At 40.3% G+C, this 27026-nt stretch overlaps 1 protein-coding gene across 2 annotated transcripts; it reads left to right on the plus strand.

The window, feature by feature from the left end:
- The first annotated feature begins 2919 nt into the window (after window positions 1-2919).
- Window positions 2920-27026, plus strand: LOC132875177 (cadherin-1-like). Of its 2 annotated transcripts, none has more exons than XM_060911861.1 (15): window positions 2920-3082; window positions 5361-5478; window positions 9151-9404; window positions 14173-14307; window positions 14387-14542; window positions 14692-14836; window positions 15792-15964; window positions 16675-16803; window positions 17007-17192; window positions 17276-17520; window positions 17611-17750; window positions 23560-23784; window positions 24791-25009; window positions 25166-25296; window positions 25388-27026. In XM_060911861.1, exons 1-15 carry the CDS (start codon window positions 3032-3034, stop codon window positions 25565-25567), a joined length of 2487 nt encoding a protein of 828 aa, XP_060767844.1. In that variant the 5' UTR covers window positions 2920-3031; the 3' UTR covers window positions 25568-27026. The 2 variants fall into 2 exon arrangements, 1 of the variants encoding a protein (XP_060767844.1); XR_009651771.1 differs by having other exon boundaries at window positions 2921-3082; window positions 24791-24939; window positions 25388-25477.

Consider the following 27026-nt stretch of genomic DNA (forward strand, 5'->3'; position numbering starts at 1 on the left):
CATTAGACAAAGGAAAAGGACTTACTGGAGAGAATATTGTAGCTCAATAGGTAGTAGTGTGGACATAAATGAAGTGTGGGGTATGATTAAGAAAATGGAGGGTAACAGAAGAGAGTGGGGTTATCCTATTCTTTCAGATGGAGACCAGCTGGCTGTGTCTGACATGGAAAAAGCGGAAATGATGGTGAAGACTTTGAGTAAGGTCCATAGTTCTGATAATCTGTCAGAAGAGGAAAGATGCGGGAGAGAAGAGACAATGAATATATTTGGTGGGGTTGTTCAAAAGAAAGAGAAATCGGAGGATAAATATAATGTTCCTTTCACATTGTTGGAGCTTAAAAATGCTTTGGAGAGGTGTGGGAATTCAGCCCCTGGGCAGGACGGAATCTGCTATCGAATGTTAGCTCATTTGAGTGACACAAGTCTGCGAACAGTTTTGAATCTGTACAATAGGGTGTGGGAGGAGGGACACATTCCAGCAGAATGGAAAGAGGCGGTCATTGTGCCTATAAAAAAACCAGGGAAGGATGCTAGTAACCCTGTCAATTACCGGCCTATAGCTTTGACCTCACAGGTAGGTAAGCTGATGGAAAAACTGGTCAATGGACGGCTAAGGCACTTTGTTGAGGAAAAGGGATTGTTGACAAGGTATCAAAGTGGTTTCAGGAAGGGACGGAACACAATTGACTCTATTATATGTCTTGAAGATGAAATCAGAAAAGCTCAGATAAACAGAGAAACTGTAGTGGCAGTGTTTCTGGATGTAGAAAAAGCGTATGATATGCTTTGGGTGGAGGGTCTTTTGATTAAGTTGCACCTGTTGGGTATTGGGGGAAATATTTTTAATTGGGTGATGGATTTTTTGAGAAACAGAAGCATTCAGGTCAAGATAGGGACGGACATATCAAGTCGATGTTTGGTGGAGAATGGAACTCCACAAGGAAGTGTGATCAGTCCTTTATTGTTTAATATAATGATCAATGATATTTTTTCTGATGTTCAGCCTGATATTGGACAGTCCCTGTTTGCAGATGATGGTGGATTGTGGAAGAGGGGGAAAAATATGCGACACATTTTGAAGAAGGTCCAGGAGTCTCTGACTCTTGTAGAGGACTGGGGTAGGAAGTGGGGTTTCAGATTCTCAGTTGAGAAAACAAAAACAATGTTTTTTACAAGGAAGAGGGTCTGTGAAAACCTAAAGTTATATCTTTACAACCATCCTGTGGAAAGGGTTTCTTGTTTTAAATTTCTAGGAGTGTTCTTTGACACTAGACTTACTTGGAGAGTACATATATCAAAAGTGGTGGATAAATGTAAAAATGTATTGAACCTGATGAGATGTCTTGCTGGAAGGAACTGGGGAGCAGATTTGACCTCTTTAAAATTGATCTATGTTTACCTGATCAGAACAAGGATGGATTATGGGTGCTTGGTTTATGCATCTGCAGCGACATCTGTACTGGCTAGGCTGGATGTAATCCAAGCGGCTGCATTGAGATTATGTACTGGAGCGGTGCGATCTTCCCCAGTTTGTGCTCTACAGGTTGTGGCAGGAGAAATGCCTCTTGGGCTGAGGAGAAAACAGCTGCAGGCCAATTATTGGATTAATTTGATGGGACAGAGTCCTGGTCACCCTGTTAGAAGAGTGATTGAACCAAGCTGGGAGAGGGAGGTGGCGAATCAGCACAGTTTTGGGTGGACTGTAGAATCTGTTGCCCAGGAGTTGAATATTCTTCAGAGGACCTTTTGCCCAGGAGTATTGTGGCCGTTGATCCCTATGTGGCAGCTGGAGGTCCCAGAGATTGACCTAATATTACTTAAAACTAAGGAGCAAGATCCTGAAGCAGAGTTGGTGTATAGCTTTCATTGCCATGTAAAAGACAAATACCATGATTATGTATTAATATTCACTGATGGATCAAAGGATCAGGATACAGGGGCTACTGGGGCAGCTTTTGTAGTCCAAGGAATGAATGTGCAGGCCTCAAAGAGGACCTCAGATCAGCTGAGTGTGTTTACAGTGGAGTTGTATGCAGTCCTGATGGCTGTGCAGTGGGCTGGACAACTTCAGAATAGGAAGGTGCTGATATGCAGTGACTCTGTGTCGGCTATCAGGAGTCTTGGGAAGGGAATGTCCAAGAGGCGACAAGACATAGTATATGACATCCTTTTGACAATTAGAGATGTGGGAAGATATGGAGTGACAGTGGCATTTTTATGGATACCTGCTCATGTGGGAATCAAGTTCAATGAAAAGGTGGATACACTGGCTAAGGAGGCGACTCGACGGGAAACGGTTGATGTTAGTCTGTCCTTATCAAAGTCTGAAGGCAAATCTATTGTGTGGCAGCAATCTCTTTTGAGATGGCAACATCTTTGGGAACAAGATATAAAGGGCAGGCATCTATTCTCAATAAATAGTCGTGTTGCTGACTCAGTTAATGTTTGCGGAAGTGGTAAACGTAAGGAAGATGTCATTATTACTAGATTGAGAATAGGTCATACGTGTCTGAATGGCTCATTATTTATTATAGGGAAACATCCGGATGGGCTATGCTCTTGCCAGCAGATGGAGACAGTTCAACATGTTTTATTGTCTTGCAGGAACTATGATTGCCATAGAAAAGTATTGATCAATTCCTTGAGGCAGAGTGGCATGAAAGAGATATCATTGGAAAGTGTACTGAACATGGGGACAAATGTGAAGGGCAAACGGCATTTGATCAAGTTTTTACGAGATACTGGTTTGTATAACAGAATTTAGTTCTTTGACCGATTAATACTGTAGGTGGCAGCAATGCAACGTATTGGATGCCAGCTGCCGTAAAACTCCAAAGAAGAAGAAGAAGGAGCGGATGGGTGAGGTCACCTGGCTGAGGCGCGTCATAGCCGAAACTACCTGCTGAAGAAGCTCATTTCCTGAAATCGCCACAGACAAGTTTATAAATCTTCACGCAGAAGCGGCGCACTTCGGTCTCTCAAATTAAAAGGATTACATTTTAGACTTTTCTCCCCCCCTCTTCGGCGGCGAATGGAGCTTAAATGGGATATACGGTTAGGAGTTTTGCTTGTTTTACTGCAGGTAGATTTTTTTTCCTTCTCTCTCTCTCTGTGTGGATTTTGTTTAAGTTGGCGTCATGCCACATTGGCTCTTGTTTTAATTTACGAACGTGTTGTCTTTTTTTTTCCCAAGAAGTAAAACCTTTCAATACATGTTTTGATTTTCTAACGCATTAAACCACTTTTTAAATAAACTTGCTTAAAAAAACACCTTTAAGTCAGGGGCGCAGATAGGATTTTTGAACTGGGGGGGACTGAGCTGTCAGCAAATGATTCCATTTTGTGTAAATGCATATGTGTACTGAAGCTTCAATATACATTAGAATTGTGAGTTTTCTAACTGAATGAACATTGGTAGACAAAGGCCTACCTGGTCAACACTAGCCATACATGATCAAATTGTTATTTGTCTGGTATGTTAATCACGCTCCAAAACTTCATGTCTTCTGCATGTTTTATTTAAACATTTGCTCATCTCAGCAGGATGAAGAATCTCATCACAGAAACTTTAACTGTAACTTCTAACAGAAAGGGAATGTCCAAAAATTAATAAAATAAAATTGAAATGATTCACACTCGTGCCTTCATGTAAATGATTAGAAACAAAGTGTATGAAAACAGAAGTATAAACACTTGAACAACAGATTCACACAAAGTGTTTTTTCCAATAAACAAAATTGATAGAAAAATTTCCCTCTGCAGCCAAACAAATTTACCGTCTAGAAGCAGACTCAATAGGTCCCAAAAACATCTGTCCACCGCTTCCCAGTTTAAAAACTGGGACATCATGGAATTCGAAAAAAATGGACAGTTAATGAAATGAAACCCCCAACGTTTATGCTGATAGATGCTGGATTTCAATGCTTTTCCGACTTCAAACTTCCAACTTAGGAGTACAACTGAACGCACCATTAGTCGTAGCAGAAACACCGTTGCGATCAAATAGATGAGCTGTGCAGTGTTATTAACCGAGAATTACGTGGAAAATTGAACACCTTGCTTTCCCAACTCTGTAAGGCTCTGCTCCAGCCTTTCCCCTTCTTGAATCGGTGTAATGTGGATTGATCAATGACAAGGCTACTGCTGCTGCCATTGCAACTGTGTGCTGCAATGTAAGTTAGCCTAACTAACAGAACATTAATCCTCACACTTTCTACCTATGTTTGGCGCCGTACGTAGGGACGGTGGGGGGGGACAGATAGGGGTCACTATAGAGATCTTGCAGTCACGTGACCGGAAAGTACACAGCCGCCATCTTGTCGGTAAAAAACACAGCTGAATACTGCTGCACTCGTGTACAGAATGGATCAATTTCAACCGACGGACTACACGGCTCATTTTTCTAATGAACAGATAACTAGATATATGTCTAAAATAAACGATCTACAGATTAGTGACCCTTATCGATTACTGGACAGAGTTTTCACGACCGTGTCAGTGGATATTGAACTGCCAGAGGTGGAATACCCAGATGTGTATAATTACCTCATTAACTTTCCCTCGCTGTTCAGTGGTGAAGCACTGCGTGCTTATAAATCTCTGGACAGTTATCTTTACAGAAATTCAGGATTTGTCAGTGACTCAGATGTGGCATCTTGCAAACAAGAAAATAACAATCCTCATTGGATGGGTAAGTCACTTAAGTATTGAGTATAGCGCTGACCAGCCGATTATAGAATAAGGTAATTCCAGCTGTAATTCCAAATCGTCCGTCTTGTTTACCATGGATCTGGCGTTGGAGAGATAGAGGCTTAGCAGTGGAGATTTGAGAGGCTGTTTTCTGAGCTTAGTCAACAGGCTGGCTCTGCCTGCAGCCTCGCTTTTGCTTCCGCTCCCGGCCTCGCCTCCTTCGCTTTGCTTCCGATAACAATCCACGGAGACCCCGCTGGTCTCGCTATCTCGTCCGGAATGTTGTGCATGCGATGGAAATTGCTACAAACCGTCATTTTCTGCTGGAAACCAATGCCCAGTAAGTCCATACGGTTGTAGTGGATATTGAAGTCCGATACAGACGAACAACACGCAAAAATACACACAAAAAACATAAACGTGCACAGGTAGGGAGAGCTTGTAGCCGCAGCCGTTGTAGTAGAATTGTATATAGTAGGGTTTTCCAGAAGAAAAGGTAGAAGTAGAAGGCAGAAATATGGCGTTTGACTGACAAGATGGCGTCTGTTACAATCTGGATCGGCTGTGACGTCACATGCAAGTGCTCCATAAATCTGGGGGGGACATGTCCCCAGTGCCATCTGCGCCCTTGCCTATAAGCGAAACAAGCACAATCTTTCTTCCATATTCAGGTCCTTGGAGGTGGCTGTGCGGAGCTGACGGCACCATGTTCCCCTGGTTTTGCTTCTGATCTTTTCCTCTTCAGAGTTCACAGAGAACACCTGCAGAGGGGCTCCGGGATCGGCAAAGGTAGGACATGACCACCCACTTTTTTTTTTTTTGCTGCTGTTCAAGAAAAAGTTCACATGCACAGTGAGCTTTAATTTTATTTCTATGTCTGTAATCAGGGTCTCCGCGGATCCTTAAAAAGTCTTAAAAAGTCTTATTTTTAATATGTGTTTTTTAAGGTCATAAAAAGCATTATATTTCGCTATTTTTTGAGCTATGGTATTAAATTTCACATGGGAGGTATTAAATTTCATCCGGGTAGCCTACAGTAAATGAAAAAAAAAAACATATGTCTGGATTTTTTTTTCCGCGCTAACGTTATTTATTCAACCAGCGTCGTTTGTTATCAAGATGCTGAACAAGTAGCACAAGAGCCGTTGTGTGTCTAGCACTAGTTCTAATAGCGCAGGAACCACGCCACTGGGGGCAGTGTGTTCTTTTATCCATGTAGTAGACAGTGATGGGAATAACGGCGTTAGAAATAAACGGATTACTAACGGCGTTACTTTTTTTTAGTAACGAGTAATCTAACTAATTACTTTTTACATCGTTATAACGCCGTTCCCGTTACTTACAATAAAATACTATGCGTTACTTTATTAAAGCTGTTCTCATCTGGCACGCTGCTCGCTCAGCCTTTCTTTACTCTGCTTTCGTGTGGGGCGGGGAGACGCGAGACAACGGCACAGTAAGCCAATCAGAGTAGATTTGGACAACATACGTAGGTAGGCCACGCCTACTGCACTACTGCGCGCTCTTTCAATCAGAAGAGCCAGCGATGGCGAGCGGTCAGCTCAGCACTGCGCTTTCACACTGGAAATACAGCCAGGACTTTTCATTACTTGAAATAAAAGGCAAGAGTGTTTACGTGCAATGCACATTATGTCGAGGAACAAAGCGTTTGTCCTCGTCAGTGGCCAGTAATTAGTAACAATTTTAATAACTACAGAAATATATTACATTTGATAGATGTCTTATCTCACATTGTCCCACAAAAATATTAATATAGTGTAGATAACATTACTAATTGGTTCTGTTAAGTGTCCATTTCAGTCATTAAACACCATTTAACATTCACTTTTATTATGATTACACTAATTGAATTTGATTTTTTTTTTGAGGGGGAACAAAATGTAACGGAATAATTACTTTCTCTGGTAATTAGTTACTTTTATGACAAAGTAACTCCGTTACTAACTCAGTTACTTTTTGGGAAAAGTAACTAGTAACTATAACTAATTACTTTTTGAAAGTAACGTGCCCAACACTGGTAGTAGAACCATTGAGAGTAGAGCAGACGAGGAAGAAGTGGTTGAACTTGAACATGAACGGAGATGGGGAAGTGTAAGTTTAGTAACAAGTGGCTTGAGGAGCCAAAATACAAAAGTTGGCTAACAACAGCAACTTCAGAATATGAAGCGAGATGTAAGGTATGTCGGAAAGACATCAAGTTAACAACAATGGGCTGTAAAGCCCTTGACGCTCACTCGAAAGGGGAAAAGCATATGCGCTATGCTGCTAGTCGGGCAACAACAGTCCCCAGAGGCAGTTCGATCAGTAGTCAAACTTCCTTGCTTCCTCACTGTTTGTTCATGGCAGTACCCTACTATTAAAATATTGAGAAAGCAGTTAATGTTCTGTTTTGTTAACTGAAGATCAATTTGTTTCCTCACTGTTTGTTTACAGCAGTACCCTACTATTAAAATATCGAGAAGGCAGCTAATGTTCTGTTTTGTAAACTGAAGATGCACATTTTTTATTAAAAAAATGCTTTGAACTTAACCTAGAGTGTGCTTTTTTTTTTTTTTTTTTTACTGTACGTATTTGTTCCGCGGTAGTGGTCTTATTTTTTATACTCAGTGGTCTTAAAATGGTCTTAAAAAGTATTATTTTTGCTGGTCAGAAATGTGCAGAGACCCTGGTAATTAGTTTCTAGCTTATTTAGGGGCTACTTTTGAACGGCATCTCATAATACTACTACTAATAATAATAATAATAATTGTATTTTGGTACTTTGCTTGACAGTCTTGTTCTATATTTTAACTTGTGGTTTTAATTCCTGATTTGATTTGGCTTGGGTTGCATCAACAATTTTCACACCCAGGATGTGTTCGATTTCCAATCAGAATTATTAGTATTTATTGTATGAGCTTTGCTAAAAACCCAAGTGCACTGTGGTGTGTGCCTGATCTGTGTAACAGAAGGCTCTTCCATTTTAGATAAACATGACTTTGTTACCTTGAGTTCTTCAAACTTGGAGCTGCTTTGTTTGATAAGGACTGTAGCCTTGCTTGATAAACCACAACTGCTTATGTGGATGCATTCTGTTCTGGTTTTATTTGCCCGTTTTGTATCGTTTAAACACCCAGTAACGCCTTCCTAACGTTCACTTTGGATAAGAATATTCATTCCTTAATTACCTGAAAATGGTGCTCTTTTATGCGTCTCCTTCAAGGTGCCAGTATTTTAAAATGGGTTAAGTGTTTGTGGTGTTCTGCGTCATTAGGCTATTGTGGATGTTAATGTGTGTATGGCTGATTCGGACACTTGAGCTTATAGTCTGCTTTCACTACCTTTGAGTTTCTGTGGGTGTGGAAGTACAAGCTTGAACAAGACCAGGTGTGTGAACTTCCTCAGTTTATACAGTGGCATTGTTCAGGCCTCAGCAAATATATATTTAGGTACTTTCCACAGAAGTTAGTGTGGTTTTGTTTTTCCCTTTTCCCCCTGACTATTACCTATTCTGCTGATGTATTGGTGCAAAGATTGCGATTAATCTGACCATGTGCTTTGGATAACCTTTCATTTCACTTTTGTGTACTATAACAACTGGAAGCTTGCTGACCTTTTGTCATGGAGATTCTTAGATTTCAGCTAAAATAAGCTTTGTTTCATGAGCATAACTTGAATGCGTACAATAGGATTCATGAACTTCTTACTTACAGAACATACAAAGTCTAAGCTGATATTTAAAGGCCTAATTGCTTTGCGCTATTGAAGTTTAAACTAAACACATTCAAGTGATCAGTCAAGTTAGGTAGAATGTTTGTTTATTTGGGTTAATAAGAACTTATCAAAATTATATTGAATAATGACAGGTTTTGATTTTCACCACTAACTAAAATTCAGGGCATTCCTGTCTTCACAGACCCCTGTCTGTCTCTGGACCCCACTTTGAGAACCACTTTTTGTGTGTTTGAGTTGGGGTGTCTTCAAGAAGAAATCCTCAATCCCACCCACACCCATGTCTTGCTAAATTGCCTGTCTATGGCAACTGTGTCGCCATTGATTTACCTCACTATATTCTCATTACAGGCCTTTCTTATAACTCAACACTTAATGTGGTTAAAACCCCCAACTTGCTGGTTATGACCCTGTGGAGTTCCCATTAAATCCTGTTTTTATGCAAAAAGTTATCCTGTGGTTTTGTTTTGCTGAGGTCTTGACAAAGTGCTTGTCTGTGTTGTGCACGTTAGTCCATAGGACTAAGTATTTTTTTTTTTTTTTTAAACCGCTGCGTTGATGTACAATTGCAATAAACTAAGACTTGGGCTTCTAATTTGTACAGCCATTGTTTGAGACAAAATTAATACCTGAATGTTTCAGAATTCTTTAGTGTGCTGAACTAATTTTTATTTATTTATTTATTTATTTATTTTAAATAATGGCATTTAATTGTTTCCTGTTTTTTAGTTGTTTTTAACAGTTGTAGTGGAAGAACACTGGCCGTCTTTGACTCTGGTGATAAGCGGTTTCGTGTAGACTCTGATGGCACAGTGAAGCTGAAGAGACGGGTCACTCTTCATAATGGCCGTAAGGTCTTCTCTGTCTCTGCTTGGGACTCCAGAGGAAAGAAACACACTGCAATTGTGAGGGTGGAACATCAGAGTCAAGCTGAACACAGTCATGAACAGCAGGAAGATGTTGGGGCAATTGAACCTGTGCAGGTACACCTCTTAACTAGTCTGACCTTTGCTGGACAAACTAAAGAACTTGTCTTCTGCTGTGTCTTCTACAGCAAGAAGGTCCGGGTTCGAGCCCCATGGCCGGCGAGGGCCTTTCTGTGCGGAGTTTGCATGTTCTCCCTGTGTCCGCGTGGGTTTCTTCTGGGTGCTCCGGTTTCCCCCACAGTCCAAAGACATGCAAGTTAGGTTAACTGGTGACTCTAAATTGACCGTAGGTGTGAATGTGAGTGTGAATGGTTGTCTGTGTCTATGTGTCAGCCCTGTGATGACCTGGCGACTTGTCCAGGGTGTACCCCGCCTTTCGCCCGTAGTCAGCTGGGATAGGCTCCAGCTTGCCTGCGACCCTGTAGAACAGGATAAAGCAGCTAGAGATAATGAGATGAGATGAGTTCTATTTCTGAGCAATAAATTGTCGTGTCAGTTACTCATTGTTACCAAATATTGTTTTAGCGCTGATCTGACAGGTTCACGAAGAAGCCATGGCTAGATAAAGCATTGTGCTGTCGTGCAATGCGCAGATTGACAGCTTGGAGTAATGTAGCAAACTATTGCTAGAATTCCACTTTCATGTAGTGGACATGGATAAGCAGAGTAATGTGCACAGTGGAAATCTACCTGTGCTTTTATGCTAAATATCAGCACTCTTGGACTGCTACGTGTCCGATCAAATTAGTGGCCCAGAACTAATTGTGTACAGTTTAATGCTCCTAAAGTGCACCACTGATGTGGAGTTTAGCTGCAGCTGCAGGGTCAATCCATGTGAAATCACCAGAGGCCTCACCACTGAACATCTCAGATTTGCTTCATACTTCCTGGAAATATTGTCAGTGTGCCCAATAAAGAGTGTACATAATTTTAGGCTTGTACCTTCATTAGTTTCTGAGATATAGGGGCTTTTTAAAAAAGGGGCGTGGCCCCAATTTCACTGTTGACACAGTGTTACAGAAAACGGACCCAACTTCCATAAGTCATTACTTTTAAAAACTATTCATGCAAGATGCATTAAATTTTCAAGGATTGTTCAATGCCAGATGCCTTTAAATACTAAAATAGAAAGTTCACAGTTCAATATTTGCCATGTTATGGCTTGCTGAAGATCAATTTAAAAAATAAAAAGGGCGCTTTGGAGCAACTTTGACGCCCCATATCTCCACATTAAAGCACACCAGATCTTCCAAATTTTCTTATTTATTACTCATGTTATAGTACTCTTTAGGCAACTAGGTAAGTGTTCAAAAGAAATCAAACTGATTTATTAGGCTTTAAAAATTAAAAAAACCCAACATTTTGCGCCTGTAATTCAAATGCATATTACAAACGTATGATATCTACCATAAAAACAATTATACCACTGGAAAGAGCTTGTTTTGATTAGCAAATGCACAAAATATGAAGCTGGTGCCCTAAACCAAACTATAAAAATATTAAGGTATCAAGTACAGCATGTTTTACGATAGATGGAAATGCTGTTTTAAGACATTACAATACAATTACAAACCTACAGTGTAGAAAAAATAATCTTAATACTTTATTTGAAGAGCTTAAATAGTGTATTGATTTGCTTTTCCACATCAGATGGAAGTTTATACTGCCTGCCAGTTGATGCAAGTGGGGCATCAATGACCTTCATGACATGCACCAGAGAGACCCAACAGTTATCCTCTCTCCTGGGCCAGCTGCAAGTCTGAGAGGGACCATGAGGATGCATAAATATTACTTGTACATCTTGCTCCTCCTCTGATAATGCACGAATGTTGCCTATCCACCACTGTGTCATACAAACATACAACATATTTACCAGGAATTGTATCTGCCAGAGAGACTGCTGATTTAACAGGGGTTTTATGCATTACTTGCGGCCGATTCCCACTCATATCCACAATGAAGCTAGGACCACCCAACACCCTGCTGACCTGCAGCTGGTTGGACATGATTGGAACGAATGAGTGGTTGTCTCCTGTTCCAGGAAGAGTAGCTGACCTTGAAAATCTTGTCTCCAATGCTTTTCCACTCTCCATAACTTCCCCTACACCAACCCAGATGAAATGGATGGCTTTTTTTTTTGCCCACAAAAACAGATCAGATGGGGTTAATATGCGATCACTCGTGATTGCCTGTAAGCTAGCTGGAGCTGCTAACCGCTTTACAGTGCCTCCAATACCATCACAGGGTGATTTACCATGAGAAGTGGCAAAGAAATGCTATTCTGCCAAAAGTCCAAAATCATCTGCATGCTTTATTAGATTTGTGAAATTTTTTTTTTTATAGTTTTTGTATTGGGCTGCTGATCCGTCACTGAAGTAAATGACCTTTTTCAGCTGGGGATGTAAATGGCATACACATGGTAAAACCTTTAAGAATGCACACACGGCCACTGTATCTTGCTTAAGGCAGTCATTTATGCAGATAGAGATGCATTTTGTTACTTTTGTACCATCTTCGTTCTTTGCTCTAATGTACACTGCAAATGGATGAGTGCATTGGCTGTTGTCCCAGTGGTACCCCTGGGCAGAATCCCGTACGCAGAATGAATAGTTTTCGGCAAAATCCAAAAGCATAATACATTCATCCGCTGACAGATTTTCCTTCAAATATCCACTCAATGAATGAAGTGGCAATGAAGTGATGTTTTGCTAGTTTGTCTGCTAGTAGATTATCAGTGATGTGATTTGGGGCTGGTGAAATTATCTGGAAATTTTAGCTGGGGGTCTGGGGGCCACAGGCCCCCAGCTGGTCCAGGGCAGCGCCCTGGTGGGGGGACAAGGGGGGACGAAGCCCCCTGAAGCTCCTGGGTTCTGGGGTTTTCTGACTTAAATTGTACTAAAATGGCAAGCAAACACACAAGAAAAAACTTGTCATGATTAACAAATTCAAGCCAATTTAATGGTCAACATGCAACTCTGAGCCCCTATAGTAAATTCAATGATTCTTAACTGACAAAAAGCCAAAACATGAAACCTAAAAATGTCATTCTAAATTAAATCATCTGCATTAGAATAAATAGAAAATTGTGTAAGGAAAAACAAAATTTATACTTTCAATTACTGTAGAAGTTGAACATACCTAAATGTGCCTTTTCAAACAAACATGATGCAACATAAGAATTCATCCACCATTATTTATTAAACTCTATTGCTCCTGGTAGTCTCCCGGTTTGCTTCTTATGTATGGCAACTTCTAATATTTGATTAAGTTACTGCACACCCCGTTTAGACAGGGTAACAGGATTGACAAAAAAAATTAGTCATGCATAGACTACTTACCAAAACTGAAATTAAGGAAATATTCTCAGATTCAGTTCATTCTGCCATCCATATAAAAGGTGAGAATATGTAGATCCTTGGCAACAAATAAGAGCCTTCCCAGCACGATCGATCTTCCGAACGAAATCGCTGAACAAATGTCTCAGTCTTATGTCCAACGTCTGTAGCAACCTCTTTCTCCAACCATTCCCAGCGGAACTTGTTTTTCACTATTCTGTCAATTTCTTTAACTCGATTTGCATCCTTACGCTCGATCACGGAGGCTGCCATCTTTCAACTCTTTGAAGCGAGCTTACGTACAGCTATCTAACAAGCGTGTTCATTGGTTGTTGCACAGCGATGGGCCAATCACGTACCTCGTTTCATCTCAATGACGGAATTACTGAAAGTCGTAACGAATAGGATACGAATGCAGATTTTTGAGCGAAAAATCGGAACATTTTTTTTTTCAAATTGAGGTGAAAAAAGCGGAATTCTGAATTCGCGGAAAAATCACATCCCTGAATTATGCGCCTTAAAACAGCATTTCCATCTATTGTAAAATATGCTGTACTTGATACCTTAATATTTAGTTTGGTTTAGGGTACCAACTTCATATCTTGTGCATTTGCTAATCAAAAACTCTTTCCAGTGGTATAATTATTTTTATGGTAGACTGTCATACATTTGTAATATGCATTTGAATTATAGGCACAAAATGTTTAATTTTTAAAGCCTAATAAATCAAAGTTTAATTTCTTTTGAACACATACCTAGTTGCCTAAAGAGTACTATAACGAGTAATAAGAAAATTTGAAAGATCTGGTGTGCTTTAATGTGGAGATATGGGGCATCAAAGTTGCTCCAAAGCACATTTTTTTTTTTAATGATTTTCAGCAAGTTATAACTTGGCAAATATTGCACTGTAAACTTTCTGGCATTGAACAATCCTTGAAAACTTCACGCATCTTGCATGAATAGTTTCAAAGTAATGACTTATGGAAGTTAGGTCCGTTTTCTGGAGCACGCATTTTAACAGTGAAATTGGGGCCACGCCCCTTTTTTAAACCCCCATCTCAAAAACTAATGAAGGTACAAGCCTAAAATTTTGTACACCATTTATTGGGCACACTGACAATATTTCCAGGAAGTATGAAGCAAATCTGAGATTGTCAGTGGCGAGCATTTTTCTAAATCTGGTGATTTGGGGCGGGATTACCCATATCACAAAGGTAGGGAACAACTGGGGGAAACTGGTCCCCCCAAAAATTATAGAAACCATGCAATTTAAGGTGTGTAGACTTGTCTAACTGAGATTCAAATTCTTTAAAAAGAACTAACTGGTTAGTTACAGCTGGATGAGTAGTTAATGCTCATGAGACATCAGCTAATGTTTAACAAACACATTTTATGTAATCTACCTTGCTAAAGATAGTGGACATTTGGAGCAACTACAAATTGGATGCATGTTGCTGAATAATGTGCAATTTGTTTATTGCTCTATATAGGCTTATCCCCCCTCGACACTCTTTCTGGAGTTTCCGGCATCGGGTGGGTTACGGAGAAGGAAAAGAGAGTGGGTGATTCCTCCGATCAGTGTCTCGGAGAATAGAAGAGGGAAATACCCTATGGAGTTGGTGCAGGTATGTAGAGCTGATCTATCATTTTAAGAGTGAATTTTCCCTGTATGTCTTATTTTATCATGTCAAATCTTGTGCCCAGATTAAGTCCAGTTATGCTGAAGAAACAACGATGAAGTACCGGATCACTGGTGAAGGAGCAGACCAGCCTCCAGTGGGAATTTTCACAATAGATAAATACACTGGTTGGCTCTTTGTGACAATGCTTCTAGACAGAGAAAAAAAAGATAGATATGTGGTGAGACTTTTTCAGTTTGGCTACGTGTCAAGTGTTTAGCAAATATTATGATTGCCTGAGAGTTGGCAATATGCTAACAGAAAAGACATTCCCATAAGTATTGGTTCATGTTTTAATTTACCATATTTCTACTTTTTTGTTAACTCCAGCTGCAAGCCCATGCTAAGGCAACTACTGATCAAATCGGAGAAGATCCCATGGAAGTTATAGTTGTTGTGCTGGACCAGAATGATAATACTCCTGTCTTCACCCAAAATCCATTCCTTGGCAGTGTACCAGCAGCTTCAAAAATAGGTATTTATTAGTTATTGTGTGACACTGTTAATGGATGAGCCATAGTAATGGCATACTTCTGGAACAGGATGATCAAGAACATAGTGTATGGGTCTTGCATGCATACTTTTTGACCATACATTCTACCCTTAACCTGAGCACAATGTGATCAAGACTTTCATTTCCTAGTGGCGCTTCCCATGTGCGAAGCATGCGGAGCAGTGCTCCATACTTAAGAGAATATGGTAATGCATCAACAGAAGCCTTCATGGCTTTTGCGACCATACAACATCCGTACATGTACCACCACAGGGTACCTGATCTGTAAGTGCAAGGTAACATAGCTAAAACGCTTGACCACCGGACAACAAAACTTGTATCTTTATTTCCATAAGAGATGGACTTTTATCCAGTGCCTTTTTTTTAAGGGATTATTTACCAACACTGTAGCAGCCCTTGGCATTTAGAACAGCTGAGAGTTTCTGATGGGTGCATATGCATTTTTTTTTTTTTCCTCTTGAACTTGAGTGTAGCATTGAACACTGGACAGTGAGCGCTGTGAAAACTAAAAACAATGTAACAAGGTTGTAAACGAGTACGGTTTTGCAGAGTAATGTTTAGACTATGGCTCTGGATGTTGCACATCTTGATCCTCCCATCCAAAGGAGCCAACCGCTACGAGTTAGCCAAGCATGCACCATTAGCTTCTGTGCTCAAAGTCTTGTGCTAAACCACAGTTCAACCAATGCAGCAAAACACTCGGTGTACACAAACTTGTCATTGTGCATGAACGACATCAGGATGAGACAGCTAAAACTTTAACATACCATGCTATACCTCTGACGGTGGTACATGGTGAATATAAACAGCATCTATTGCATAATGTGCAGCTTCCTGGACTGACAGCTCTGCCTGTAACATGAATGAGTGAGCGACAGCTTTTAGGCAGTGCCTAAATATTACTCTCTCGTTGAAGGGTTTGAGTTCATGACCGTCAGTGCCACTGATGCAGACGAACAGGGCAGTGACAATGCTGATGTCGGGTACTCAATCAAGAGTCAGGAACCACCAGAGCCAAGTTCAAACATGTTTACCATCAACCCTATCAGTGGAGTGATCTCAGTGAATGCTGATGGACTGGACCGGGAGGTAAGTCCACAAATCCGGTTTCTCATCGGTTATGTTTACAGCTAGCCTTATTGTCACTAGTCTGTGCAAGTCTTTTCAGTGTGCCTTGGTGTTTTCTTTTGCATCATTAAATTAGCAGCAGGAGCAAATGACTTGTGTCTCAAGCTGCAATGAGCCTTGGCAACATGCGTATGTCCTAGTGTGCTGCATGCCATCATTGGCTTCTTTCTGAACACATCCTGCTTTTCAACAAGGCATCCACGTTCATGTGGAGCCGTTTTCTTTTTACTGTAATTTGCAGCAAAAGCACCTTTTCTATAATGTGGCTTTGACTTGTTCTGTTGCCTTTAAATGGTATTTGTGTCTATAATGCAAATCAGCTTTGCCGTGCATGCACCTGGTATTGGAGGTGATCAGGTTTTTTTTTTTTTTCCCCCCGTTTGGTTTATGCAGATGTTTTACACAATTTTAGTAAAAGATTGACAAGTTAGGCTTGGTACAGAGCACTTTCTAATGAGGTAATGTTAACACCAAATATTACTTGCTGTTCACAAATTTTGGTTTGTAGTACAGGTGTATAACATGCATGTAAACTGTTTTTAATTAAACTGCTGCATTGGGGTAGATGTAAACTGTTAATTTATTCCAGTTGAAGTCTAAATGAACTTGATTAACTCATTTTTGCCTGGAAACACAATTGATGAGTATGGTGTTGGGTTTTTTTTTTAAAGAAATTTAGGGAATATACCTTGGAGATTCAAGCAGCAGATGATCAGGGCAGAGGCCTCTCAGTCACTGGAAAAGCTGTTATTACTGTAACGGACAGCAACGACAATCCACCTCAATTTCTGCAAAATTTGGTAAGGCAGCTAATACTTGTAATATAAATTAGTCTTGTTGCAGTAAACTTCGGCTTTAAAACGGAGTCCCTATTCCAAATCTTTAAATATTTATTACCTTTATTTCTGAGGTTTTTCAAACCCTAACTTGTGATAAAGCAGTTACTAAATTTTTAATGAAATTACTTGGTCTTCACTGTTGACACTAGCATGTGTTTTTGCAGTACGAGGTGACCGTCCCAGAGAATGAAGTGGGAGCTGTGGTGGTAAAAATGCCAGTTGAGGATAAGGATGAGCCACAGTCATCTGCCTGGGCAGCAAAGTTCAGTATTGTTAAAGGTGACACCAGTGGATTTTTCAACATCACCACAGGACCAAACAAACAGGAGGGCATCATTACTACTGTCAAGGTACTGCACAACTCGAGTTCAAGTGTCCATCAGTTATGTGTTCCTGAATAATTGTGGTTTAATTTTAATTAACCTTTTTACAGCCATTGGACTTTGAGAGTAACAACAAATATACACTGCTGGTAGCTGTGGAAAACGAGGTTCCATTTGCAAAACCTCTGACTACCTCCACTGCTACAGTCATTGTAAGTGTTACTGATGTGAACGAGGCTCCAGTGTTCAAACCAGTGAAGAAGTTGATTTCGAAACCTGAAGATGAAAAGGTTGGTAGTGAACTGACTGTCTACACTGCCATTGATCCAGATACTGCAAAGGCCCAGACAGTGGCGTAAGGAAGTCCTTGATGTATACCTCAGTGTTGGATGTTTGGGTTTCTCTCAGGCACTGGTGTAGTAATTTGGCATTGTGCTGTTTTCAGGTATCGTGTTGGAGATGATCCTGCTGGCTGGGTGAGCGTTGATCGAGACACTGGACTAATCAAAGTCAAGAGTCCTATGGACAGAGAATCTCATTTTGTGAAAGATGATAAATATACAACCCAAATCCCAGTGGTGGAAAGTAACGAATTACATTACTCGCGTTACTGTACTTGAGTAGCTTTTTTGTGTACTTGTACTTTTTCAAGTAATTTTTAAAGAGTGTGCTTTTACTTAAGTATGTTTTCTTTTAAGTAGTGTACTTGGGTACATTTTACATCACAACCGTTACTGAGTAAAAAAAATAAAAGGCTAAAACGGAGAAGGGGAAATGCATGGGCGTCGCCACCATTGAATGTGAAGGGGACATGTCCCCCTCACATTTCATAATTCTTCGTTTGGACCCCCCCACATTTAACATAAAATATTAGTTCACCCAGTGCCATTTCTATTGCTTCGTGAAAGAATCCATTCCACTTGATCGATAAGAGAATACACAGACCACTGAAAATCCACTCCGGGTTTTCCGGGCGTTCCCGACAACAGCTCACCGCGCGCGAGTGAAGTGAATCTCAGCGCGAGCACAGAAATGTTGGTGCAGCTGCTGGAAAGTGGTGGAGGTGACGTCATCCCCATTGCAACCTCACAATGTCTAGCTTTTGCTAAAACCTTATTCTTTTGTTATATGCCTTCAAAATTAACCCTAGGCCACGTTAAATTAATGTCCAACTAAACAGTGAAATAAGCTTAGCCTAATGGGGTATTCTTGGTTGATGATGAATTGTTTACAGTATTTGCTCCCAGACACAATGGACATAAGGACATTCTTTACAAAGAAGCGGAAAGTCAGTCAAAATTTCCCCACAGGACAGGGTTTTTTTGTCCCAATGGAAATGTTAGTGCAGTTAGCTGGCTAGTCAATGTTAGATGTATCAGCTAGCGTAACGTTAGCTATCATTTAATTCAAACCCAGTAGGCCTGCCTTACTGTAATGCCAAGAATGAGGTCAAGTCTGCTCTGATTATATTTATTGATTCCTTGTTTTGTCTGGTCTTTGGCAGTTTTCTGGAAAGTAAGATGGGAAATCAGTGTATGGGGAAGGAATAGTAGAGAGGAAAGCGATGGAGAGAGATGGATGTTATTCCAGGTGGATTGTGAAGGAAAGGGGGATAAAAGTTATGAAGTGGTAGAAATTGTGGTGGCACCAATATAAGGAGTTATATCTATAAATCTATTTGTTATACTAATCTGTAAATGCTACTGTAGTACCACCATTGCATGTAGGTTGACAAAACTGCACTTGTTCATTGTGTGAAGTTCTTTGTGTCGTTGCTTGACCCAGTGTAATTTTGTGTTATGAAGACTGCATGATGCCATGCCATTTTTGTTATGAGTATCGCTAAATCGGAAAAAAGTAAAATGCACCCACTAAAGTCACTGTTGGTGGTGAACAAAATTGCACCTGTTCATTGTGTGAAGTTATTTTTTAAGTGTCACCGTTGCTTGACAGTGTGATTTTGTGTTATGAAGTTTGCATGATGCCATGTCATGCCTGTTCATTGTATGAGATTATGAATATTCTTATTTTTAAACATACAGTTGAGTGTCACTATTGCTTGGCCCAGTGGCATGTTGTGTTACATCTAAAACTAAATAGAAAACACAAAATAAAAAGTAAAATGCACCCATAAAGTCATTGTTGGTGATAAATTGTGTCACATTCATCTCATTATCTTAGGCGTAGCGGTGGGTTTAAAAACAGGCTGATGAATATATGGACTAGTTGAATGAGGACTTATTGTTGAAAATTAATTAAAATTTTTCTGGTGGAGGACCCCCCGCCAGTGTGTCCCCCCCACATTAAAAATGCTTCTGACGCCCCTGGGGAAATGCGTTCTGGAATTGAATCACGGGAAGGACAGTTGTCGCGCGCGCAAGTCTCACACAGACGATGGCGGACATGCACCGGCGCTTTAAGGGGGGGGGCTTCGGGGGGCTCAAACCCCTGGGCCACAGCCAATCAGGGGCCTTGTAATATTAATAAAATAATAAACTGTCGGAATCGTGGGCCTACATTAATATACGGATAGAAATAAGGTTAGAAATAAATGAGCGCACAGTAGCCTGCTGTAAGAGACATGGTAGATGTGGTTTGCGAAACGAACACCCACAACTGTACCAGAATAAAATGTAACAAAATGTAACGTCACGCACGAAAGCGCGCCAAAGACTGCAGACTACTGAGACACAAATTTAGAGACTTTGAAAGATGAAGCGTTCACATGTTAGCGGGGCGCATAAAAGGAAAAAAGAGAGATGCAGGTAATGATAGAATCATTGTCTAAAGTCACAGACTTTTTTAAGGTAAGGATCACCAATCTGTTCAGAATATCAGCTACTTATCAGTTATCAGCCTACCAGCAGCTAGGCTATGTGCAGCTAGGCTAGATATGCTATGATTTGTCCAACAGTAAAATAAATCAGTTGTGATTTGAATACATGTCGTGTGATTTTGAGTTATAATCCTGTTAGTATAATAGCATATTTCGATGGGGATAATAAAATGTCTAAAACGGCATCTACTGAAGAAATTGATAAAGATTGTAGCCTATAATTTTCACAGTTCGGGCAGCAGACAGTGTAAGCATACTGAGGGGAATAGCAATACAAAGCTAGCGCATATCCACATTTTTCGCTAGCTGTGTTGGGTGTGTTGTTAACCCGTGTGGATTTAAGTGAAATACTTGAGAAGTTCTGTGGTCAAGACAACGTTTTAAGGTAAGGACACTTGATTATTAATGTTTGCCCGCCGTGGCTTGTTGTTGACGAAAGGCCCACATGATTTTGCCTTATGCAGCTACTGCTAGCATCATGCTTTGAACTAGGTTAAGCTCATTTGCGCTAAAGGATGGGTTTATTGAAGGACTTTGATGTAGCTAGTTTCTTTTTAAAAAATCGTATGCTCAAAACAGTATGCCCGTGTTCATCATGTTTAACTTTTTTTTTCTTGATGGAGTGCGTGAAATATTGTTGCAAGTGGTATTTCGATGCAGTCATGTCAAAAAGGCAGTTGAATGCACGGTCTTATTCAAGGAGAAGGAAGACTTGCATGATGCTTGAACATAGATTGGTAAAATAGACCCTAGTAGGACTTGGTCCATTTGTAACCATTTTTGTCAAACAGGAGCTGCTTTTGTACTTGGTTATTGCCCATCTGGCAAATGTGAGCAATATATTTTAGTTGTTGTACGTAGCAGGATAGTTTTATATCCTGGGTTCCTGTCAGTTTCCGGAGGTCAGCATTGGACATCTTGTAGCTCCAGTCTATATCTTCATTTGTAGTGTTCTTTTGGTTAGGGGCATTCTTTCGTTTATATCCACCTTTAATCATTTTCCTTAGGAAGCTGTGCCACACTACCTCAATTTTGTGAATTTCACTGGATGATAGTTGCCATGCCTGTGTGCTGTACAGGAGACGAGATCGAACGCATGCCACTAGGAACTTTTATACGGGTTTTTAGTAGTATTCGGTGGTCGGTTAGAACGTGTTTCAGTTCATTCCATTTCATGAATGCAGCACTTATCCTAGCATGCAGGAAGTGTGAGGATTCATTACAGTTGCTGACATTATAACCAAGATATTGAAAGGTGCGGACGTTTTTAATATTAGTGCCACCAAGGGAAATGATACTTGGTTTACATTTGATATCCTCATTGACGTTAAAAGCCATTGTTTCTGTTTTGACACATATTTGTAAACCAAAGCGGGTGTAAGTCTTATCATACAACTGAAGAATATTCTGAAGCTCCTCGATGGATCCCGCGAGTATGGCCTGATCATCTGCGTATAGAATCTGTTATGCAACCCTCTCCTGATGCTCGTGCTTTCGTACGCATTTCTCTTGTGGATGCCTCATTTGGAATGCAATATCTGAACTTGAAGCCTGTATCTGGGTACGGTTTTGATATCTCATGCTGTGCAATCCTGACAACAAAGTCCATATAGATATTTAAAAACTGATGGCGATTCTAGGGCACCTTGTCTTGCAGTGAATGTTTGTTTTCATGCCGCCGAGCTATTATGTATTTTATTTTTTAAAAGGACTTGTCTGTAGGTGTGTTTTATGTTTACAACACATAGGTCTACATTAGCACACGCGCGCTTGTGTGGTTATCTCTGGCCATGCCCCTGCGTGAAAGTTACGCAGTATCACTGTCCTGTCCGTGGTAATAATCAGAACTGGCTCTGTAATGATAATGCGCGCGTTCTTCTCTCCCTCTGTGGTCGGATGTGTTGAGCGACGTGAGCGTGGGCCTTGCGCAGCTACGCTGAGCCAAACGTAACCTATCGTAGGCTTCTAGGCTAATTACGCGCTTACACTGTAAATGCTTGACACGTATTGCAAATAAAATAAGAGTGTTTTCCTGGCCAACGGTAAGGGTAGGGTTGACAGGTAGCCTATGAGGGGCCTAGCCCCTGGGCCACGGGTGTTGATAAAGCGCCCCTGCGGACATGGAGGAGACCGAGGAACCTGTGGTGGACAACCCTGCAGAAAACGCAATTTCTTCCAGTAATGAAGTGCACCCCTGGCCCTACATACATGATCACTTCAGCTTCGTAGAGAAAAGGGGTGACAGTTTCATTATGCAATGCAGATTGTGTGCCCAAGAAGACAACCATTGTGGCATACAAAAATTCGACGTCTAATCTGCGCAAGCATGTTGAGGTAAGTATTGTCATTGGCATCATAATCACGGGCGCAGATAGAGGGTGGGACGGGTGGGATTCGTCCCACCCAGATTTAAATTCACCTCGTTCGGTCCCCCCCACTTATAGGGAGGAAAAAACGTCTATGCTGTCTTTCTTTGCATAAGGCAAACCTCACGGAAAAATCAAAAGACTAATTACCATTCGGTTTATTGAGGTGCACAGCAGTGTATACATAGTTGCAACAACTCATGTAAAACAAAACAAAGACTGATATTCGGTTGGTTGAGCTGCGCAGACTGCACAGGTTTCGAGCTCGAGTTTGGTTGCTATGGTTACCCACAACAAGTTTGACAGGCATGTTGGGGTTGGTTTGCTGGCAGCTTTGTCCCCCCCAGTTTTTTGTCCCTCCCAGTTCAAAAAACGTATCTGCGCCCCTGATCATAATGTTTCCTTTCCATAGTAAAACCGACAATAGGCTGGTTATATTCCAAAAATAGTGGATGGCATTGCTAATGTTGAAGTAGCAACCTGTTGGTACTGTAACATAACGGTAACTAGTCTGTTATTCGGTTGGCTAATCATGCAAGCAAGTTAGCTCGCCAACCTGACGTGATCAGTCCTCCTACCATTCTACATCCAACAGGCCAGAAAGGAATACTAAGCAAAACAAATAATGTTTGAATTGAATTGTTCAATAACACACAGTGCACACAGGCAAGCTACGAGATTTCAGTGCAACATTTCACTTTCATATTTCGTGTACAATGCTTTGTGTGTGGTCAGGGCGATGTAAACGACATGACTGTGTGTATTGACCTTTTTTGTTTGTCTCAGTTTTAATGCAGCATTATCCTAAGCATTCAATTTGATACACTTCCTTTAAATAAAACATCTGGGTTGAGCTGTACATATATCCTTGTTTCCTCTTTTTCATTTTTGCACAACACAATGGAGGCAGAAAACACCCATTGTTAAAAGTAACGTTTTACTTTTACTCAAAGTACATTTTAAATGATCTACTTTTTACTTTTACTTGAGTAGATTTTTTTGGTCTGGTAACTTTACTTGTACTTAAGTAAAATTTCATCAGAGTAAACAGTACTTGAGTATAATATTTTAGTACTCTTTCCACCTCTGCCAAATCCTAGCTGTAGATGATGGTAAACCCCTCACCTTTTTTTTTTTTTTAAATGGGGGGTGTTGTGGCTTTTAAATATAAAGTTCTTGTATGTTTTTCCAGATGAAATTCCAGCAACTGGTACTGGGACCCTTGTAATTGAGCTGGTGGATGTGAATGATAATGCTCCAACAGTTGAGATGAGCAACATCGATGTATGTAATAAGGAGCCACCTCCAGTGGTCCTGCCTGTGACTGATAAGGATGGGCCTGGCTTTACTTCTCCTTTTAGTGTGGCATTGCAAGGAGATGGCAAGGACAATTGGACTGCCACAATGAACGCGTCGAGTAGGCTTTTACTCAACTATTAGTTTACTTCTGACAGTGATGATGGGTATTAAAGTTGACTGTGTAGAGGACAGCTTGGGGAAATTTGATTATCCACAGAAATGGAAATAAACACAAGTGGATGTTTATGCTCATGCTTAAGCACTTTCATGTTCTTGTACATTACTATGCTAGTAATGTTAATTACATAATGAAGTTGTGTACTCGGTATTAACTTTGCAGCAACCTCATTGGCTTATTTGGCGCATATGCAGTACTTGCCAAGACAGATGCACGTCTAAAGAAGTTATGGTAGAAAGCATGGCTTCAAAATGAACAATTTTTTCAAAGTATCCTATCATATTGAGGGCTAATCTGTAAAAGAACCAATTACAGAGCACATTCTCTTCTGTATCGAAGAGAATGTATGCAGCTTTAAATGCCAGGTTGTGCAGTTTTAAGCTATCTTGCTGATGGGTAACTTCAGTTTTCAAAAATTGTACCCAGTGTGCACACCCTTTGCCCATTAAAACACTGGGTTTGCAGTTTGGATGGAAGTAGTCTTTGCTGTCTGAGCATGTTATTTGTGGTGCAGTTTGTAAATGGCAGGTGTTTGAATTATTTAAGGAATAAAACACTTCTGTAGTATTGCTAAAATAGGATGCATTACTTAAATTGTGGTGTAAATCATCATAGACGGAGTAGTAGCCCAAGACACAAACTTGCCCACAAATTTTTCTTGGTTATGACCTAATCATGCTTCAGTGCCCAAGTATAAACCATGGTTATTGGTGCAGTGGGTACGAATTTGGAGGGAACCAATTTTAGATGGAGTTTCAAAATAGCAGGCAGTATTGAGCATCCATTAAAATTGCTAACTATATTTTGAACAAGACTCCACAAAACGTGTACCATGTTCTCTATTCAAGTAATAGTCTTAAATTAAGCAAAGTCTTTAGACTTGACATGAACATTTTGTGTACTCATGCATCCCCCCCCAATTTATTTATTTTAATTATTTTTACAGAAACGGGGATTGTACTTTCATTGAGGGCTCCGCTCAGTCCTGGAGTTTACAATGTTGTTCTGAAGGTGTTTGACATCCAAAGCCTATCAGAAGACAACATTATCCAGGCCACTATATGTGACTGCAAAGGAGCTGATTTTAAATGCCAGGTTATTAAGGCTGCACAAATAGGCATCCTTGGTGTTCTTGGAATTTTGGGGGCTATTTTGGCTCTGTTGTGTAAGAGACGATCACCACCACACACAGTTTATTGAAAACAAACAAGATGATTGAATAAAGCCTAAATAATTTAAGGGGATGAACATTCTTAAATACTAGTAATATGCATTTTTGGCATAGGTGTGATATGCCCTGTTACATGCCCTCTCTTTGCAGTGCTGGTCCTGCTGCTGCTTCTGTTCCTTAGAAGAAGAAGAAGCTCTAAGAAGGAACAGCCCCTGATCAATGATGATATCCGTGACAATGTTTACTATTATGAAGAAGAGGGTGGTGGAGAGGATGATCAGGTGTGTGGGTGTGGCTTTTTTGTGCCCCCCAAACAAACAAATGTGTATATAAATAATCTCATCCTAATTTGTCAACCTCCCACCCCAATAGGACTATGACCTGAGCGTTTTGCACAGGGGCCTCGACAACCATCCTGACGTGTTCCGTAATGATGTGGCTCCCACCTTTATGTCTGCCCCAGAATATCGTCCACGGCCTGCAAACCCTGAGGAGATTGGCACCTTCATTGATGATGTAAGACGTGCAGTTTTTTTGTGCTGTAGAATCTGATTGTACTACAAAACATGTCTCATGCATATAAGTGACTTGACTTGTGTGGTCCATATAAACGAGTGTTCCATCTTGCAACATGCTGCTTCCTTGCCACTGTTGTGAACTTGGTCTGACCCTCCCTTTGCTAGTTAGCATTTGCCTTTTTTGTCAAGCAATCATGGCAAAGTTTAGTGAACTTGAGAGACATGTTTTGGGATAAATTTATTAGGGATAAAATTAAGGGTTCCCTTCCCCTCAAAGATGCTTTGCTACAAACTATTCAAAGCACTATATAAATTCTAGAGACTTGTGCAGGCAGGTCTGTGCTGAGCCTTTTATGTCTGGCTCGAATCCTGGCAGCATTGCAAAATTGGAACACTTTCCTGGACAGTGTTCTAGACCGCTCGGCCAGAGGATCACATCGTTAACTGAGGTTATGTAACATGGTATGTATGTGGCCCATATGTACTGGTGCCACCTCATGACTGTGAAATCGCAACCTGAGGCTGGCACACCAATTACATTCTTAAACGCGCTCAAACTTGGTTAAACATATACAGACAGGTGCCTCTATAGGCTTCAGCCAAAGGCTGAGCCAAAAGTGTTGTTTTTTTTTTTTTAATATATGTAAAATTTTTATTATATAAATTATATTGTTTACTAGTATCTGTGTCAGTACTGTGTAATTCGTTATCTAGCCGAGTAAGATTTAAACTTCATAAAAGTGAAGTCTGTTTTTGTTGCCAGTAAAAATCATGGTTACAGAACTTCTGATTAGGTTTTTAGCATTAGAAATATTTATCACATTACAGCACAGTTGAAGTTCTTTGTATTTAACCCATCTGAAGCAATGAATCTCTTTGGGTTGTTGTGGGTGTTTTTAAGCCAGGAGCGCTTGCACCTAATTGACTTAACAGCCATGAACAATATATACAATTATGTAGGGGGAAAGTACCTATGCCTTATACAGTAGTGTGTTTGGGTTTGTTGTGTGACGTATATAAAACTTTGTATGCATCTCCCAATATTGCCTATTGGCCAGGATTGGTGGTGAACTCATTTTATAGAATCCAGAAAATGTAGTTAAATTTAGCTTTGCATTACTTTTGTCATTACTATTGCTCTCTTCAGATTTTGCCTCATGTGTTTCTGCTTTTATGTACCATAGAACCTGAAATTTGGGACAGTTTTAGTTTCCATGTTGGTTTATGATTTAATATTGGAGCAATACTGTCCAAAACAGGCTAAAAGAGTGGCTATTTTTTGTGGCTCATTTGTTAATGGATTACTTTTTACTGCATGATTTTTCAAAGCACTGTGAGGTATGATGTATATCAATAAAGTTTTATCAAGTTTGTATCCCATTTCTGTTTTTAGATGGATTTTACATTTGATTCCTCTGTACCATGTAATTCACACTTTGTGTAGCCATTAAGTTGTTTGTTTCAATTTTTTTTTTATTAAATGTTGTACACAA

This window comes from Neoarius graeffei, chromosome 27 (genome assembly GCF_027579695.1).
Source record: "Neoarius graeffei isolate fNeoGra1 chromosome 27, fNeoGra1.pri, whole genome shotgun sequence".
Lineage (NCBI taxonomy): Eukaryota > Metazoa > Chordata > Actinopteri > Siluriformes > Ariidae > Neoarius > Neoarius graeffei.

What these genes read in the sequence shown, in the direction of transcription:
- LOC132875177 (XM_060911861.1), top strand. Translation starts at nt 3,032, where the DNA reads ATGGAGCTTAAATGGGATATACGGTTAGGAGTTTTGCTTGTTTTACTG. An exon ending in GGGCTCCGGGATCGGCAAAG is followed by an intron (nt 5,479 to 9,150) that starts GTAGGACATGAC and finishes CCTGTTTTTTAG; the next exon opens with TTGTTTTTAACAGTTGTAGT. An exon ending in CTGATGGACTGGACCGGGAG is followed by an intron (nt 15,965 to 16,674) that starts GTAAGTCCACAA and finishes TTTTTTTTAAAG; the next exon opens with AAATTTAGGGAATATACCTT.